This window comes from Drosophila santomea, chromosome 3R (genome assembly GCF_016746245.2).
Source record: "Drosophila santomea strain STO CAGO 1482 chromosome 3R, Prin_Dsan_1.1, whole genome shotgun sequence".
Taxonomy (NCBI): Eukaryota; Metazoa; Arthropoda; class Insecta; order Diptera; family Drosophilidae; genus Drosophila; species Drosophila santomea.
Window position 1 is genome coordinate 20,696,396 of NC_053019.2, and position 17,117 is coordinate 20,713,512.

The following is a 17,117-nucleotide window of genomic DNA, read 5'->3' on the forward strand; positions in this document are numbered from 1 at the left end:
AATGTCTTTTTCTTAAATTAAAAGAATGTTTTTTTTATAATCACGTAATTTCAAGCTGGTAACGAACTCGATAGTAATCGATATTCGATATACGGCTAAAACAATCAGCAAAACAATAATAAATAAACGTGAAGACCACAGACTGAAATTTAAAAGAAATATATTATTTTGAGAACAATCTACACATGGGCATCATGGACAACAATGGCGTCGGCAGGCTGACAGAAGAATCTCTGAAACGCAAGGAGCGTCTCCAAAAACTCCGGGAACAAGCTCAGAACAAAGGCGGAGACGCCGCCGAATCCAATGAAAAGTTACCCAAGTCAGCAATACAAGGAAATTTCATCATGAATCGTTTTATAAAACTGTTTCATATCCCTTTACAGACCAGTCTTCCGCAGCTACAAGCCCACGAATGAGAGCACCGATGGCGAAATCCTTGCACAGGAACCCACGGGAAACATAGAAACGGCTGTGGAGGATCAACTGAGTCTGCTCCAGCAGCCCATGGTGATCGATGAGATTGATATAACCAACCTGGCACCGCGCAAACCCGACTGGGATCTGAAGCGGGATGCCAGCAAAAAGTTGGAGCGACTGGAACGACGCACCCAAAAAGCAATTGCTGAGCTCATCCGTGAGCGACTGAAACTAAACCAAATCGAGGACATCAGCCAAGCGGTGAACGTGGCCACGGCTCATGCAGGTGAAAGTGTTCAGGAGGATTATGACTAGAGCCGAATAATACAACTAACTTTATTTAAATGGTACAAAAAACGAAAAAGTGCATTAACAATAAGTAAAACTATCGCCGATTTTCTTTGCCCGTGGGTATTGCTAACCGTTCTTTTAGAATGAGGATTTCTGGAATAAGCAAGTTATAAGTGGGTGAAAGCAAAGGTTGAGGTCTTAACTTACGTTTGGAATACTTCTGCTCCAGTCCCTGGGCAAAGTTACGCATAGATTGCAGTTGCTGGGGAATTTCCTCCCTCAGTTTTTCAATAGTTATTCGAGCCTCTCGCAGTTCATTCTCCCGCAGGGTTAGTAGGTTCTCCTTGGACTGAACGGCCTTCTCTTGTTGTAGAGCCACTTCGGTGCGCCAGGCAATGGTCTTCTTGTGGTTGAGCAGCTCCTGGCTCTGCTTGAGGATTATCTGGTTTGCCTTGGAGATCTCCTCAGAAGCCATTCCCAAAGCCTGGCGCTTGGTGTGCAGGATCTTCTTCTCGGCCTCCAGTTCAGCAGCTAAGTTTGCCTGCAAAAAGAAAGTGATATACTCTTTTGATGTGCATTATCGCTTTATACACATACTTTTTCCTTGTTCGCTCTTTGGATATGTTCCTGTAGCTCGGTAGTGTGCTGCTTGAGGTCCTCGATCTTGTACTCCAACTTGCGTTCCTGCTGCCTGGCGTTGGCCACATCTCCATGCAGTTTATCATTTTGCTCTTTTAAATTGCACACTCTCGCTTTGCAACAGGCCAACTCCTCGGACAGGGTTTGACATCGTTTCTCTGCCTGCTCTTGGACAGATTTAAGTTCTGATTTCTCCAGCGAAGCCTTGTCCATTTGCGACTGAATGCCGGAGATCGCTCGACGATGTCTCTCCAGCTCATTATTGCGCTGCTCATTTAGTTTGGTCAGTTTTTCCTGGTATTGATGAACCTCGGCAGCATGCTTCTCCTCTAAGATACGAGTGTTTTCGGCGATGGCTTCCCTGAGACTTATGTTTTCTGTGGTCAACCTTTCTGTGTGCGAGCGTTGCGCGTTGATTTCCGCCTGCATTTGCTGGATACTTTGCTCCAGCACAAATTGCTTTTTGTGGGAAGCATCTAGCATGCTGTTGATGTAAAATAGTACGGTGTTCAAGGGGGCAGTACGACAGGGCAGGCTAAGGTGAACCAGGTTCTTGAAGGACCGGATTTCCACAAACTGGAGATGATAGTCGTGGACCTCTCTGCTGGATGAGAGGTTCTGATCCCGCACGGACAAGTGCAGCTCCAATTTGCCCGACTGACAGTCCTTCAGCATGCGCACTACATTGTCTATGAACCCGGAGAATGACACATTCAGAGACTGATCCTGTTTGAGATCTTGGAAGGAGGCATTGTCCACTGTCGTAATGTACATGCGCCGTTGATCGGACTTTTCCGCCAATCGGAGTTGCTGTGGGGCAGGGGATGTATTAAAATCACATCGGACGAGGTCTTAACAAGCACATTTACCAGCAGCTCCTTGAAGTCCATTCTCTCCGCGTACAGTAGACATGACCGTTTACTAGACCGCGTCATGTCGCCATTGAAGCTCACCAGCATCTCTGCGCTGGGCAGGATGTTTACCACGCTCTTGCCGTAGTCCATTTTGGTGGAGTAGCTATCCTCGCTCCCCGGTGGCCACATGTCAGATCGAGCGCGTGAGAAACCTAAATTTTTAAAATTTTTAAATTGTAAACAAAAGTAAAGGCTTGGGTCTATCGATATCGATAGCTCCCGAAATGTCCGTGGAACTACCCACGGCTGGTCACACTGCCGGTCAGGTGCACAGTTGTCCATCTCCATTTCAATAAAAGAAAAAAAAACAGCGAAAAGTTGTAGAGAAAAATAAATACATGAATACTGTACGTAAGAATTAAAGATGCAGCGCCGCCGGATTGTCCATAGTATTCCGGAGTAATGCTAGCTTTATCCTGCAGACCGCCAAGGTGTTCGTCGGCAGCCTGCCGCGCTGCAAGCCGGACGAACTGCGTCGACTGTTCACCAACTATGGATCGGTCGTTGAGTGCGACGTGATGAACCGCTGCGCCTTCGTCCACCTGGAGAACACAGACATGGCGGAGGCGGCTATCGCCGCACTGAATGGCACCATCTTCAAGGGCCAGCCCATCGTGGTGGAGGCGGGCAGGCCAAAGTACGGCCCTGGAGTTGGTAGTCGAGGTCAGCCGGGCTCTGGTGACAATCCGGGGCGCAGACTCTCACAGGGTAAGCTGTAAGCTCTCCAGAGATCCAGCGTCTAAGTATTTCATCTTCCTCAGTTCAAGGTGGCGGAGCGGACAAGAGACCACATGAATCTGGTGGCAACTTCAAGCGAAACTTCCGTGAAGAAGTCGGTGGCAGATACTCCAACGAAGGCCCAAGGGGCTCCAACTCCCCGGCCGCCAAATTTGGTCCCGTAAGAAACGAGTCCAACTACAGACAACAGCGCAGTGCACCTTACTCGAAAGGACCAGCGGACAATGAGTCTTCCAATCAGAGACAGGGATTTAGGAACAAATTTGCAGGCGCTGGCAAGTTTGGAGGAAGCGCGGGCAACGAAGGACGCTTCGGCAACAATCGGTTTCAGCAGCGTGACAACAGTGGATCACAGCCTGGCAGAAGAAACTTTAAGAACAGCCCAACCAGCGGGTATAGAGGAGGAAGCAGCTCTAGTGACTTTCAAGGAGGCAGCTCCAGCGGCGGGGGAGGAGGATCCGTGAATCAGAGGGCCGGTGGCGGGGGACCAGGTCCCAGCAATGTGCGACAGGATCGCCGTGGATTTGCCCTGCCTGTAGAACATCAGCAGCAGCAGATGGGCTTTGGACGCTTTGGCAATGGACCCATGAACTCTGGCAATCGTGGGACTAATGGGTTAGTTGTATATAAGATTGTCCTCCGAATTGTATATAATACCTATCTTTGCAATTCAGTGGAAATCCACCAGGAGGACGTGGGTTCTTCAATGGAGGAGGCGGATTCAACGAAAGACGCGGTAGCAGTCACGAAACCAGCAGTCCCCAAGGAGGCCCAAACAAACGGGGAGGATCAGGAGCTAGAAATCACAATCAGAATGGCATAAATGCATATCACTCGGAATTCCCGCCCTTGGGCAGTGGCGGCGGAGTTCCAGCCCAAAGAAACCGGTAGGTTGAACCACATTCTTTCCATAAAAGCCACTAACACGCAATTAACGTCATTTGCAGCTTCAACGGACCCAGACCCGGGCCAAATATGGGCGGCAATAGAAGATTTTAAGCAAGTGCAATGCAGCAACGATGTTTTCCAGTCCTCCCTCGTGTACTCCACTTAATAATGTAATAGCCGAATTTTGTTTTCATTGTTCCGCGCTCCGAATCTTTTAGTTAAGCCAATGACGACGACTTTTTAATTTGTCCCACACCCATGTACTTTTAAGGCCCACATCAACAGTATATTTGTTATTCGTAGTCTAAGATTGTTTCGATATTTATGCAATACTTAAATAATCATATTTCTTGTGTGCAACTAGATACGACGAGTCAATCAATACAATCATAAACACCATTTGAACTTTTGAATCTGCCCGCCAAAAAAACTACTGTTACGGAGTAGGGTTGTTGGGGACAACTATCGTTATCGAGACAACAAAGCTTTGTGTGGTTATCAAACTTGTCCCCAAAATTATAAACAAGGAAATCTGAAATTTGGTAAACTTCAGACTGCCAGCTGTATATATGCAAACGCCGTACGACCAGATCGCCAGTTATACGGTCGAGGTAAGGGAATTAATACTCTCTATAGCCGTAGACCAAACGTCGTAACCTGTATTCGCATGCTCACATATGTTTTCCCGCAGTCGCTGTGGTTCACTTGTAGCAAGTGTGGCTCTGAAAATGTGGAACCACCCAAGCCAGCGCTGCCTCATCTTGGTCTGCGTAATATGTGTGCTGTCTTTCGGGCTGGCCAATGCGCTCCACGGCTATGCTAATGCTGAAGGTCACCCAGTGCAGATCTCGGCCACATTGCCAGGCCAGCTGAAGTTTGTGCATGTCGTAAGAGTTGCTGTGTCTTTGTGTGCGGAGCTCCCGCTTAATCGGTTATGCTTTGCAGATATATCGCCACGGCGACAGAACGCCCGTAGATCCCTATCCCACTGACCCCTGGGGCGACAGGAAGTTCTGGTCCACCGGCTGGGGACAATTGACTAATGTAAGTAAAGTTCTCACAAGTGACAGACGCATGTTAACACCGATTTCAACCTCTAGTTGGGCAAGCAAGAGCACTACGAGCTGGGCAAATGGCTAAGGAATCGTTATTCAAGCCTCCTTCCGCCTCTATACTCCAACGAGAATATCTACGTTCAGTCCACCGACGTGGATCGCACCCTCATGAGTGCCCAGTCAAATTTGGCTGGTCTCTTCGAGCCGCAGGGTGAAGACATCTGGAACACGGACATCAGCTGGCAACCCATACCCGTTCACACCATTCCCGAGAAGGATGATCCCATAGTGGCCGCTAAGGCACCTTGTCCCGCCTATGACTACGAGCTGGCCAGTCTGGAATCATCGCCAGAATTCAAGGCCTTGACCGAAAAGCACCGAGATCTTTTTGCCTATTTGAGCGCAAAAGGCGGACGACCTGTGAAGACCTTCGTAGATGCGCAGTATTTGAATAACACCTTGTTCATTGAGAGTCTCTACAACATGACACTGCCGAGATGGACCGAAAAGGTTTATGGGAAAGAGGAGCTCACGTATGTAGCAAATTTCGCTTTTGCCATCAGCTCTTATACCCGAAAGCTGGCGAGACTGAAGGCGGGACCTTTGCTGAAGGACATATTCAAGCGGTTTAAAGAGAAAGCCTCTGGACACCTAAATCCAGATCGTTCGATGTGGGTCTACAGTGCTCATGACACCACGGTAGCCAGTGTTTTGAATGCGCTAAAATTGTTCGAGGTAGGAGTTTGAATACGTTTTTATATGGTAAGCCGTCTAAGGCGTTGTTTTTTATTCCCAGCTGCACAGCCCTCCTTACACGGCGTGCATTATGATGGAGCTGCGTGTGGATGAGACCAACACCCCATTGGTGTCTATTTTCTACAAGAATACCACAGCCGAACCCCTGCCTCTGGACATACCTGGTTGTGGACCTTCCTGTCCGCTGGCGAAACTGAAGAAAATTTACCAGGATGTTCTGCCCGTAGATTGGGAGCGCGAGTGCAAGGTGTCCACTATGATGATGACTTATGAGGAGGCCAATCTTGGAACTGCGACGGGTGAGTCAATAGCGACTGGTTTCCAATGCATTTAAAGCATCATGTTTCCTTCGACAGGCATTCTCATTTTAATCGTTATTGCGCTGCTGTTCGCCAGTTACGGCCTCATGATCTACTACCGACGGCGCAACTACAAGCTGTATACCTCGTACTCTCAAATGGCTTAGCTTCGATACCTATGCCATGCAGTGAAAGACCCTACCAAAATCTGAATTAAGAGCCTAACACGCTCTCTAGTTGCCAACGTGATTTGATGTTATTGGTGTTCGCTATGTTGATTTTAAGTGGAAGTCAGTGGAGTCTCAGGCCTGGTTACTACTTAGTTAAAGCGTGCATTTCACACAAAGTCTGTTTGTATTGATTAGTTTTGTTAGTTTAAGTTTGAGCATTTGTTAAACACAAGTTCGATAGCATTTAATGGAATAATAACTGGTTTTGTTGTTATTCAGTGAAAGATATGGAATATGAAGACTGTGAATAGCGATCTTGAAGTTGCATACATATATACATAACATATTTATACACATATACATTTTTATGAAATTATCATGGATGATAAATTTATTGTATTAAAAACGCTCAAATCAAAGAAATCAAACTATGAAGTTTGTTTCAGTTTATCGGAGTATTGGCCATTGAATATGGTGTTGATATATTAAGAGAAAAACTTTATAGTTCTGTCACTTCATATCAAGATAAGGTAATGAATTGCTTTTCTGTGTATGTTTAAACAAGATCGCGGAAGAAAAGAACGACATAGATATTACCAAAACCAATTGTTCAGGGCTAGGAAGAAGAAACAGCTGTGTAAATAAGTGGGAGTTTCCCGCCCGCCCGCATAAACACTTGAAATGTGAATTATACTAGATTTGTTTATTCCGCATAAGCGATTTGCTTGCACTTAATTATGGTTAGACATAGATACAGTTAGGGTTACGGTTAGAATGTTTTAAGTCTATATACAACGTGGCTGAGAGCGGCGATATAATGTAGAACCTGTTTGCGGCGATGCGCCTGACTGACTGACTGAGATTGAAATGGACAGAATGGAGGAGTGGGAAAGATGAAGAGCCCCCACGATCGGATAGCTGGCTTATCTGTAGGCCTTGTCATCCGAGTATATGATGTAGGGCTGATGCTGGTGCGGATGCTGATGCGTGAGACTCTCGGCTCCATCGCCGTTTCCGCCTCCCGCTCCGCTGAAGTACGACATGCGTGACATGGTCGAGTAGGCAGCTGCTGCTGCAGCCACCTGCTGTTGCTGCTGCTGTTGTTGATGCTGCTGGCGCTGGGAGAGATTCTGGCTGGACTGGTGGATGGAGGCCGCCTTGTGGGGCAGGGTGGCGTGGTAGGGAGGCACCGCATACAGGGCTGCTCCAGCGCCATTCTTGTAGTTGTATGCCGCATTGTGGGCTCCCATTTGCATGCCCGCCGGAATTCCAATCATCGTGGCGTTCTGCTGGTACTCCGCATTGCTCATGCGCAGCCTTATGATGCAGATGATGATGATGAGGATGGCGATGAAGGCCACCACTCCTCCTACGATGCCAATGATTAGGGTGTCGTCGTTGCTTATTATCGGTGACTGGGCCTTCATCAGCGGGGCCTTGGTCTTCATCTTCTTGAGACTGGGCGGCTGAGTGGGCTCCAGGCTCCAGATGATCAGTGGCTCCTCGGTGGTGGAACTGCTCCTGGTCACCAGTTGGCTTGAAGTCTTCAGCAGGTGTGGCACTGAAGCAGTGGGCCTGGAAGTGGAGGAAGTCATCCTTCGGGCATCACAGGTCAGCTCGTCATCCCCGACTTCAATGAGTTTCCGGTTGAGCAGGTAGGCAGGCGAGGCACAGGTGACATCCGGCATACCAGAACTGGGCAACCATCTTCGCAGAGCTCGAGCATTGCAATCACACACTATGGGATTGCTGGCCAATCCCTGGAGCTGCAGACTGGCTCTGCGATCTTCTAAAGCGTTTAAGAACTGGGGCACCAGCACTGTGATTTTGGATCCCTCGACATCCAGGCTCAAATGGGAGGATCTCGGCACGGGGAAGAGCAAAGCTGGCGGCAGGGCATTCAGAGAGGTGTTCCGCAGCTGGACACTCAGATCATTGCTCTTGAGACCAGCCAGCGTGCCCGAGGATATGGACTTCAGTCGTTCGCCTCTGATTCCCAGGCTCTTGAGTCGCGGATGCTTTAGCGGTTGTATCTGCTCGCTTCCGATGCTAGAGTCCTTTACTTCAATATCAAGGACCTCCAAGCCGGGCAGGAGTTCCAAGATGCCTTGCAGGTCTAGGTAGCCAAGCAGTGGAAGATCATAGGCCTCCAGGCTGACCAGATTGGGCAGCTGCTTGAAGGCGTTCTTCTCGATCCTAGTGCACTGGGGCAGGTGGCTCAAGCGAAGCGATCGCAGCATCTCCATCTTACCAAAGTTGGACTGGGAGACGATCTCAAAGCTGTTGTTGGACACGTCCAGGGATTGAAGCACCTGGAGTTGGGGCCAGGCCATGGAAAGATCATCCAGGGACTCCAATTGATTGCTAGAGAGGTCTAGTGTTTCCAAAAGTGTCACCCTTTGGAACACCTCGGGCTTGACATTCTTCAGCTTGTTGTGGGAGAGATTCAGAAACTGCAGGAAGGGCGTCTCCAGGAGTTCCAAATGCTCAATGCCCGTGCCCGCCAGGCTGAGCTCCCTAACTGTCTTGGGTTCGTTGAGGACATTGTGGACTGCCTTGGAACTTAGGGGATTAAAGGAAAGATCAATTTTCTTGATGTTCACCATGATGCTGTCGTCTCCTGGCAGCTCCTTGATCTTGTTATGGCTCAAGTCCACGGAGGACACAAAGAAGAACTGTCTTTGCAAGGCATTCAATGGAGCATACTCAAAACGATTGTGGGCTAGGTTAATGTTCTCCAGCATCTGGAGCTTCGAGCGCTCAAAGACTCCATCCGACAGCTCCGACAGCCGGTTGCCCTCCAGATTGAGCTGCTCCAGTCGGACTAGGCCCTCGAAAGTTCGCTCTCCAATGCGATCCAAGTTGTTGTGCGCCAGATCCAAGATCTGCAGTTGGGTGGAATTGTGGAAGGCCATTTCGCTGACCATGTCCAGTTGATTGTTGGACACGAGCAGCACGCGCAGGCGTGGTAGGCGGGCAAAGTCCAGTTCCTCGATGGTCTTTAACTGGTTGTGGGACAAGTCGATGTGCTCCAGGTATTGCAGAGAGGAAATGAGTTCCGCCGGGAAGAAGGAAAACTTGTTGTTGGCAGCGCGGATTTCCCTCAGCCTCGGATGGATTCTGAAGGAGGAGGGAAACAAGTAGCTCAGCTGGTTATCCGAAATGTCCAGCTCCTCGATTCCCGTTCCCGTATTGAAGTACTCGCCCTTAAAGGCGGACAACTGATTACCATGGAGATCGAGCCTCTGCAGCTTCATCACATTCACAAAGGCGCCGGATCGAATGGATCCAATGCGGTTGTTGGATAGATCAATGGAGCTTATGTTCCACAGGTTCACGAAGCTGCCATCCTGGAGCTCCTGCAGCTGGTTATCATTGAGGTAAATGTGCTTCAGATCCTGCAAGCCGGCCAGGAGGTCACCACTTATCTGCCGAATGTTGCACCGACTCAGATCGATGACCTGCAGGCGATCCAAGGGCTTAAAGAGAGCTCCAGTCAGAGGATTCAGGTGATTGCCGCTCAGGTTGAGCGATTGAAGGTTTTCCAGTTCCTCAAATATGCTACTGGGCAACTCCGTCAGCGTATTGCCACTCAGGTCCAGACTTCTCAACTCCGGCAGCACCCAGGGTGCACCGCCCAGACCCGTCAGCCTGTTCTGCGATAGCTTCAGGGCCATCAAGGTGCTCTCCAGTCCGGCAAAGGTGTCCGCATTGATCAAAGCCAGGGAATTCCCAGAGAGATCCAGGGTATGCAGACTGCTGAACATCTGGAAGCTGCCGGGTGGCAGTTCCCGAATGACATTCCTCGACAGGGATAGCGTTGTGATATCGCCCGCCTGGAGCGATCCTAGGATCTCCGCGGACAGAGCAGCCACTCGGTTGTAATCCAAGTGGAGGGAAGTCAATTGGGGCAGGCGACCCAGAGCACTGCCGGGCACCAGCAGGATGTTGTTGTCCTTGATGACGAGGGTCTGCAGGCTGTCCAATCCCTCCAAGGCGTCGTCTTCGATCTGGACAAGAGAATTCAAAGGATTACATGTTAATCTTGGGGTTAGGAGTCTTATCCCGATAGACATACCGTTCTCAAGGAGTTAAGACTGAGGTCCAGGTACTTCAGAGCACCCATCTCCCGGAAAGTTCCAGGTGTAATGCTGGTGATGGTGTTGCGACTGATGTCCAAGCTCTCCAAACTCCTTACCACCTGCATGTGGGTGTAGTCCAATTGCTGAAGAAAAGGAATACATTAGTATATGAATTTAAATAAATTTTGTAATATTATAATACCTGCAGCATATTCGAGGACAGATTAAGGTGCTTCAATCCGGCAACGGCGGCCAGTGCCACCGTGGGAAACTGACTGAAGAAGTTCTCGGAGAGATCCAGTTTTTGCAAAGACTGCAGCTTCTCGAAGACGTCGCTGTTTAGGTGACTGATCCGATTCCCGGCCAGCTTGATCTCCCGGATCTTCTGCAGTCCCTTGAAGGCCTGGCTGTCGATGCTGCGGATGACATTGTGGCGCAGATCGATGATCTCCAACTGCCGCTGGGCATTGAAGGAGTCCCCAAGCAGTGATCCTGTAACGAAGGTAAGTATACTCATTGAAAAAGGTATGCTATGAAAGAGATACTGCTTTAAAGTACCGCTTTAATTGGATAAGTAATAGGCTTAGAATTAATTGTTAATGCAAATTCAAAGTGTCAGGTAATTGCTTTTCTTGCGATCGGGATTTGTGATTTCACTTTCAATTATACCAGTTGCGGTTTCGATTGCACGCCCAGTTGTTAACCATGCATTTAATGGGGTAATTCGTCTTACCAATCTGGTTCTGGCGCAGCGACAGGTGTCTCAGGGCACTTGGACCATTGAGAGAGTTGCTGGGCACCGATGTCAGGCTATTGCGATCGATGTAGAACTCCTTCAGATCCACGCAGCCCTTGAGAAGACCTTCCTCGATCAGCTTGATCTTGTTGCCGGACAAATCCAGGATGCGCAGGTTCTTCAGCACATGCAGTTCGGCGGTGGAGAAGATGGGATTGAGATTGTCGCCCAGCAAATTGTTCGCCAGTCGCAGTTCGTTCAGCGAATCCTTGAGGCCATCGAATGCCTTCTCCGGAATCCTGCGGATGAGATTGTACGACAGATCCAGCTCCTCAATGGTCAGTTTAAGCTGGCCAAAAGTCTGCAATTGTAGGCGATAGTAAACAGAAGATTTAGCTTTAGATTTAGATTTAATTATAGAGATGCGATCTACTTGAGCAACTTGAAAAGTAACTTTTCGACAGCTTAAATGTGTCAAATCGGTAAGAAACAAGATCTGATTGACCTCCATTTGGAGGCGTTTATTGTGCCTGTGAGATCATCGAAAAGTGTCGAAATCCCCCCATCTCCGATCGATGGCCACTCACCTGGGCGGGCAGCACCTGTTGGCCGCTGTGACGTTGCGTATACGCCACGATGGGCGCTCCATAAGGCAGTTGGGGGGCATCGCCGTGGAAGACAACGCGATCGCAGTCCATGGCCACGGCGCCCAGTTGGCCAGTCGCCGCAAACGGAACCACATTGCACCTGTAATTGTCGCCAATGCCGTCGGGCAGGTGATTGCAGAAAAACAAAGCCAAATGAAATTGCAGTTGGCGGTAATTTAGTGAGATTAAAATAATGCCCGGTCGACAGCGGAAATTCGCTGTCGCTTTTGCCATGCTGACCACTGACTGAGTGAATGGGTATATGTATAATGTGGTACAAGACTCACCTGCACGGCAGACGGAGGGCGGGGCTGAGCTCCGGGCAGGGGCGCCAGGCGGAGATTGGGTGGCCCAGGTGGGCGATGCAGATCAGGAGAAGCAGCAGGAAACGCCCTCCGTTTGGCAGCTGTTTCCACGCTGCCATGTCGCTGCAATTGAGGAATGACACTGTTATTACTGGGTTTCTGGCCCGATCGGTGAAACTCGTTTCGCGAGGAGATCTCTATTCCGCATCGTATATGGTCATTTGGCCATTTGGCCATTATCGCCGCGTTCGCTTAGAACGTTCGATTTGCATACCGATGTCTCCGGCTATTTGGGAACAAGCCGCATACTTGCGGCCAACAACAGTGGTCTAAACCAATCCACACCAAGGTCCGATCAAAAAGAACGAAGGCTATAATCAAGCAACAAAGAGCTACGATTGCCCACGAGTGGTATGAGTAATTTTGGCTGTGCTGACAAATTAGAGGCATTTGTTGTCGTCTTATTCGACATTCTAGCCATCGGAAGTGAAGATAACTCGATGGAATCAGTTTTGCTGTCTAAATGTCGTGTATATGCTAAAAGCGACTCATTACTGCGCCTAATTCGCGAATATATTTATGTTTAGCCAAAAGAGCAATTTCAGCTTGTGCTTGATAAGTAAGCGCTAATTACTAGAGCATACAGTAGAGCTCCTCTACAGGCGAACACTTTTTGCTATCAAAATCTAAAATCAAGAAATCGCTGAGTTTCTAAACTTGTTGTTCATAGCCCGATCGTATCTCGAAGTTCTATGAGAAATTTAGATGTATCATAAAATACATGAATGAATAGATTGGCATAGAAAGCTCCTTCCCCTGCCCATTTGTGTTATATATGAGAAGTAATTTACGATAGATCAGAACAGCATTGTAATATATCCCATCACATCATAAAAACCACAACTGAATGCATAATCACAGGCTGTTTTTTGAGCTGCGAGAACTTCGACTGCAAAGTTGCCATAGAAAACGCCTTTGGCGGCGCATGAGCGGCTCGGTGAGCAGTGATCTTTGGATTCTTGGCACTTGGGAGCTGGATTCTTCTGGTTCTCACTCTCGCAGCATTAGTTGTACCGTTATTGGTAGTACGGTCGGCGGTTGTTGGTGCTTGTTGGTGGTTGTTGTTGGTTGCTGGTGGTGGTTGTTAGCCGTGTTCATTGGTTACTGTTTGCTTTTTAATGCGCACTGACAACACAAAAAATACGTTTGCGTCTGGCCGTATTTCTATTTGCATTACTTTCGGCTCTGCGTTTCTGCGTTATTTGTGCTATTTACTCTGCGGTCCATGGGCGGCGAATCAGGTAAGGTATTTGGCCAGTCTGTTGGCCAAATACACACGGCTATCCGCTGACAAACAAGCCAGTTAACGTATGTAAATTTATAGAGACCATAAAGCGGGCTTTCGAAACCCAAAAATCTCCCCTAAAATCGCTGTTTTGCTCATTGAAATGCATGGGTGATATGCGATTCGAGCCGAACCGAACCAATTCGATGTGGTGGACAGCTTCAAGGTTGCATTGCCACATGGAATGGGTTCGAAATGGGATGAGATGGGAGGGATGGGTTGGGATCGGCGTGGATCCACTTCTGGTTCCACAGACACCGATGCAGATCGAGATACATCTGTAACAGATACAGATACAGATACAGGTTCACTTTGCGTTGCGTGTAAACGCTTGATGGGAAATATGTTAATCACAGACATCTCCGTTTTTTTTTGTTTTTCTCCTCGCGTAACCTGTTTCATTATATTTTTGATTTGTACTCTTGGCTTACATTTTCTTTTGCTGTTTTGGGCGCTGCTTGTAAATTGCACTTCAAACTTTTTTGTGGCCTGGGAACTTGGCAACTTGGCAGCTTAGGTTGTTTTGGCTGCTTGGCGGTCTTTTGTTTTTGTCGCTGGTTTTTGGTGGATTGCACAAGTTGGCGATGGCGTGTTTACGTTTGGTTTTTGCCCACTTCTCTTTTGTTATACACAAAAAGAAAGCTCCGCTCGGGAAGAATGTTTTCCCAGAGAGATGGCCTCTGGCACACACTTGCACACTATATAGCACACACTCGCAAACACACACTCGCCGCCGCGGAAAAATGCAGACAAACCACTAAGATGGGCGGGGGGCGTGGTAATTAAGCCGCAACAAAAACAAGTACGCCTGTCTGCGCATGCGCAGCAGCGGTAACAATTTCGCAGCCTTCGCGTTGCGTTCTCCGCCCGGCGGAGATTTTCAGTTTGGGAACAAGCCAAAAGCCAAAGACGTCGCTCGAATCCGGTCTGAATGGGCCAGCTCTTCTTTCTTCACTTCCGCCAAGTCCGAACCGTCGGAGCGCCGCAACTCAACTGAGCTGAAGCTGCTCGAATGGCTCAGATCCGAGATCCCAACTCCCAAATCCGAGCTCACTGGGCTTCGCTTTGGGCCAGCTCTCTGCGCTGGAGCCGCTCTGCAGGTGAAACTGGTTTGCCCCCATGCACGGCGAGAAACTGGGGCAGCAAGATGGCATGATGTATTAAGGTAGTACGATTAAGTTAGGTAGCTAACAGTGGTTTCAAGATTTATTCCAGAACATCACTCATAAACTTTAAAATTCTGAAATGCTATATATATATTCATGGATAGTTTGGGTAGTTTGTACTTAACCTTACACTAATTACACAAACAGCAGTATTGTTTTGCTTGCTTGCTAGTTTCCAAGCTGCTGCAAAGGTATGCAAAGTGTAATTTAAACCCCCCTTTTCTCTCTGTGCATCCCCTGAATGGGTCTAAACCCCATCATAGTGGTACTAAAAGTGCGGGACCTGCCCCCGAGATGCAGCTGCTCTCTGCTCCGGAGAACCGGAGAATCGGAGAAACAACATCCCAGCGCCGTGAATGAGTTTACATTGTTTCGAGTTTGTTTTCTTTGGCGTTTGATGGGGGTCTTCTCTTCGGTTTCTTCTTTTGTATTGTATTATTTTCTGGCGCTGGGTAAAAGTTTCGCTGGCTGTTCTTCTGCGCAGAAAGTTGGGCTTCTTCTGGCCCTTGTCTACCTGTTTCTTCTCCGTCGGTTTCTTCGATCTGCGCGCCGATTGGCAAGTGCGCCAATTCAGCTAATGGGGTTAAGCCTTCAATAATGCCGCAACAAAGTGACAACGAACAAGAGTTACTTTCCTCCTCGCAAATTGCTTGGCGTGGCAACTAATTACCCGAACAATCGCAGCTGATGGGGATCGCCGCGGCACGCACCAGCCATTAACCATTAACCATTAACCATTATCCATTGGCCAGGTTATTCACACCAGACCTAACAGGTACAAGTGCGAGTTGCACTGCCAGGTGGAGTACAGCTTCAACTCCCAGTCCGTGTCCATGTCCATGTCCATGTCCAAGTCCATATTGAAGTCCAAATGCAAGTCCAAGTCTCAATCAAAAGCACATACATACTGACTAGCTGGTATGTGGTTATAATTTTGATGTTTAGGCATGCATGCTAGCACTAACATCTAACATCTCAGTGGGCCGCAATTTCTTTTTCTTTCTCGCAAGCCATATACTTTCCATTTTCATGAGCAAGTGCTCCACAAATGGCAGCCAGCTAAAACACACATAACATAATAATGAAAACAAAAAAAAGAGTCCACACACTCGAAACAAAAGCGACTCAAGAACCTGAGAAAGCGACAGTGAAGCGTCATAAGTGTATAATTCATTCTGGTTAAGCGTAATGTGCTTCGTTTTTGGGGTAATACAATGTGAAAAAAGCGGTTTTCTGTACCGAAACTTTGTATTTTATATACAAAATTAATACATATTTCCTGTACATTGTGTGGTATTTTGTCCAGTGCATTTCATACCGCAGCAGCCCTGACGTGACGCATGCCATGTCTAACCATATAAATCAAATCGTTCAGCTGATAAATTGTGTCTAAGCTCAACACTTGACTGGCTCCGACTTCGTCTGCAATCGCGGCTATGTGTTTTATATGTTTTGTGAAAATGCCACGCCCCCCGACGCGAATCCGCCTTAGAGCCCAAAGCCTCCTCTTTCTATTAAATATGGCATAAAAAACAGCTTCTGCGCCGCTTGGAGCCGCACTCCCGATTGTTGCTTCAATCTGCATAAATGCAAATTGCGAAAAATGAATCATGGCCAAAGGTTTGAGCACTGACAGGCACTGAGAAAAACTTTGGCTTTGACTTTGGATTTTCTTCAATCAAAATATGTAACTTAAAAGGCATGTCTGCTATCTCCCTTAAAAATATGAATTATTCTTCAATTAAAATTGTATTACTTTCACTTTCTTACTTACTGAAACATATCTACCATACAAGTGGTTCATGTTTGTAATAAATCTTTCTAGGTCAGTGTAAGCATTTTTTCTCCGTGCATTATATGCCGGTCGTCTAAGATAATTTTTCATACGCAAGTAGGCCGCCAGATGCAATCTGCACTCCAATTTTCAGCCCACCAAAGCCGGCAATGAAATTCATGAAGCTTAATTAACCCCACGTAATTGCCGGGAGTTGCCTCCTCGGGGATGTCGTCTCATTCGAATGCAAATTTGAATGACTTCCCCATGATGATTTTGGGATGGTGCCGCTGGGGGGCGGCCAAATGAATGTACTTTTCAATGCCAATAAAGATTAATGTCTCCGCATACAGGTCATAAATTACACTCACGTGGACTGAATGGCTCACTGGGGAGGAGGGTCGTGTTAGCCGAACCTAATCAATTATAGCAGCGCCTTAACCCTCTTCCGATATCGGAATGGTATGTCAACATAATAAGGCCAGCGTCCTTGTGGCCCACTCCTGACCCCTCCATCTCCATCTCCATTCCCAATCCCACTCCCACTCCCACTCCCACTCCCACTCCCACTCCCACGGCCATTTCCATTTCCATGCCCATTTGGATGGTCCGTTTCCTTTTCCTGTTGCGGTTGCCTATGTCGTTTGCTTTATTCCTGATGTGGTTCCTTTCAGGGGCGTGGCAAAAGGGGTTGCTTCGAGCATTAGTTTCAATTAGCATATGAATTTGAAACCTGAAATGCTACCTTTGTATTAAATTGCACACTTAACTGCCAAGTTATCCTTACAAGGCATCCTTGCATCCTTTTCCTTCCTTAACCGCATTTGTTCAGCTTTCTATATATGAAATCTTGAAAATTAAGAAACCCCCAGCCATGTTCTAATATCTCCAC

The 17,117-nt window shown here is 47.8% G+C and overlaps 5 protein-coding genes across 7 annotated transcripts; 3 read left to right on the top strand and 2 right to left on the bottom strand.

Annotated features, from left to right (window-relative positions):
- Positions 1-91: 91 nt before the first annotated feature.
- Positions 92-809, top strand: LOC120450834 (coiled-coil domain-containing protein 12). Its single transcript, XM_039634017.2, has 2 exons — positions 92-322; positions 387-809. Exons 1-2 carry the CDS (start codon positions 186-188, stop codon positions 733-735), a joined length of 486 nt encoding a protein of 161 aa, XP_039489951.1. The 5' UTR covers positions 92-185; the 3' UTR covers positions 736-809.
- LOC120450827 (spindle assembly abnormal protein 6 homolog) lies at positions 726-2,552 on the bottom strand. The gene is made up of 4 exons (XM_039634009.2): positions 2,220-2,552; positions 1,309-2,160; positions 919-1,252; positions 726-864 (listed from the first exon to the last, which is right to left on the bottom strand). The coding sequence occupies exons 1-4, from the start codon at positions 2,550-2,552 to the stop codon at positions 806-808; spliced, it is 1,578 nt and encodes a 525-aa protein (XP_039489943.1). The 3' UTR covers positions 726-805.
- LOC120450831 (RNA-binding protein 14) lies at positions 2,481-4,386 on the top strand. Of its 2 annotated transcripts, XR_005616331.1 has the most exons (6): positions 2,481-2,611; positions 2,687-2,972; positions 3,026-3,617; positions 3,677-3,889; positions 3,950-4,060; positions 4,255-4,386. XR_005616331.1 is itself a non-coding variant. In XM_039634013.1 (5 exons), exons 1-5 carry the CDS (start codon positions 2,603-2,605, stop codon positions 3,999-4,001), a joined length of 1,152 nt encoding a protein of 383 aa, XP_039489947.1. In that variant the 5' UTR covers positions 2,481-2,602; the 3' UTR covers positions 4,002-4,253. The 2 variants fall into 2 exon arrangements, 1 of the variants encoding a protein (XP_039489947.1); XM_039634013.1 differs by lacking the exon at positions 4,255-4,386 and having other exon boundaries at positions 3,950-4,253.
- On the top strand, positions 4,362-6,525 carry LOC120450828 (prostatic acid phosphatase). Of its 2 annotated transcripts, XM_039634011.2 has the most exons (6): positions 4,362-4,501; positions 4,582-4,777; positions 4,836-4,934; positions 4,991-5,680; positions 5,742-6,000; positions 6,058-6,524. In XM_039634011.2, the coding sequence occupies exons 2-6, from the start codon at positions 4,619-4,621 to the stop codon at positions 6,165-6,167; spliced, it is 1,317 nt and encodes a 438-aa protein (XP_039489945.1). In that variant the 5' UTR covers positions 4,362-4,501; positions 4,582-4,618; the 3' UTR covers positions 6,168-6,524. The 2 variants fall into 2 exon arrangements, with proteins under 2 accessions (XP_039489945.1, XP_039489944.1); XM_039634010.2 differs by lacking the exon at positions 4,362-4,501 and having other exon boundaries at positions 4,568-4,777; positions 6,058-6,525.
- A 327-nt stretch (positions 6,526-6,852) lies between these two features.
- LOC120452600 (protein artichoke) lies at positions 6,853-14,264 on the bottom strand. Its single transcript, XM_039636898.1, has 7 exons — positions 13,717-14,264; positions 11,923-12,063; positions 11,576-11,735; positions 10,986-11,349; positions 10,455-10,744; positions 10,249-10,395; positions 6,853-10,180 (listed from the first exon to the last, which is right to left on the bottom strand). The coding sequence occupies exons 2-7, from the start codon at positions 12,057-12,059 to the stop codon at positions 7,094-7,096; spliced, it is 4,185 nt and encodes a 1,394-aa protein (XP_039492832.1). The 5' UTR covers positions 12,060-12,063; positions 13,717-14,264; the 3' UTR covers positions 6,853-7,093.
- Between the last annotated feature and the right edge of the window lie 2,853 nt (positions 14,265-17,117).

Coding starts and splice junctions, on each gene's coding strand:
- LOC120450834 (XM_039634017.2), top strand. CDS start 186: ATGGGCATCATGGACAACAATGGCGTCGGCAGGCTGACAGAAGAATCT. Junction 323..386: donor TCCAATGAAAAGTTACCCAA/GTCAGCAATACA, acceptor ATCCCTTTACAG/ACCAGTCTTCCGCAGCTACA.
- LOC120450827 (XM_039634009.2), bottom strand. CDS start 2,552: ATGGAGATGGACAACTGTGCACCTGACCGGCAGTGTGACCAGCCGTGG. Junction 1,253..1,308: donor AAAGAGCGAACAAGGAAAAA/GTATGTGTATAA, acceptor TTCTTTTTGCAG/GCAAACTTAGCTGCTGAACT. Junction 865..918: donor GGAGCAGAAGTATTCCAAAC/GTAAGTTAAGAC, acceptor TGCTTATTCCAG/AAATCCTCATTCTAAAAGAA.
- LOC120450831 (XM_039634013.1), top strand. Junction 3,618..3,676: donor GGCAATCGTGGGACTAATGG/GTTAGTTGTATA, acceptor TTTGCAATTCAG/TGGAAATCCACCAGGAGGAC. Junction 3,890..3,949: donor GTTCCAGCCCAAAGAAACCG/GTAGGTTGAACC, acceptor CGTCATTTGCAG/CTTCAACGGACCCAGACCCG.
- LOC120450828 (XM_039634010.2), top strand. CDS start 4,568: ATGTTTTCCCGCAGTCGCTGTGGTTCACTTGTAGCAAGTGTGGCTCTG. Junction 4,778..4,835: donor AGCTGAAGTTTGTGCATGTC/GTAAGAGTTGCT, acceptor TATGCTTTGCAG/ATATATCGCCACGGCGACAG. Junction 5,681..5,741: donor ATGCGCTAAAATTGTTCGAG/GTAGGAGTTTGA, acceptor TTTTATTCCCAG/CTGCACAGCCCTCCTTACAC.
- LOC120452600 (XM_039636898.1), bottom strand. CDS start 12,059: ATGGCAGCGTGGAAACAGCTGCCAAACGGAGGGCGTTTCCTGCTGCTT. Junction 11,350..11,575: donor AACAGGTGCTGCCCGCCCAG/GTGAGTGGCCAT, acceptor CTACAATTGCAG/ACTTTTGGCCAGCTTAAACT. Junction 10,396..10,454: donor TGTCCTCGAATATGCTGCAG/GTATTATAATAT, acceptor CCTTTTCTTCAG/CAATTGGACTACACCCACAT.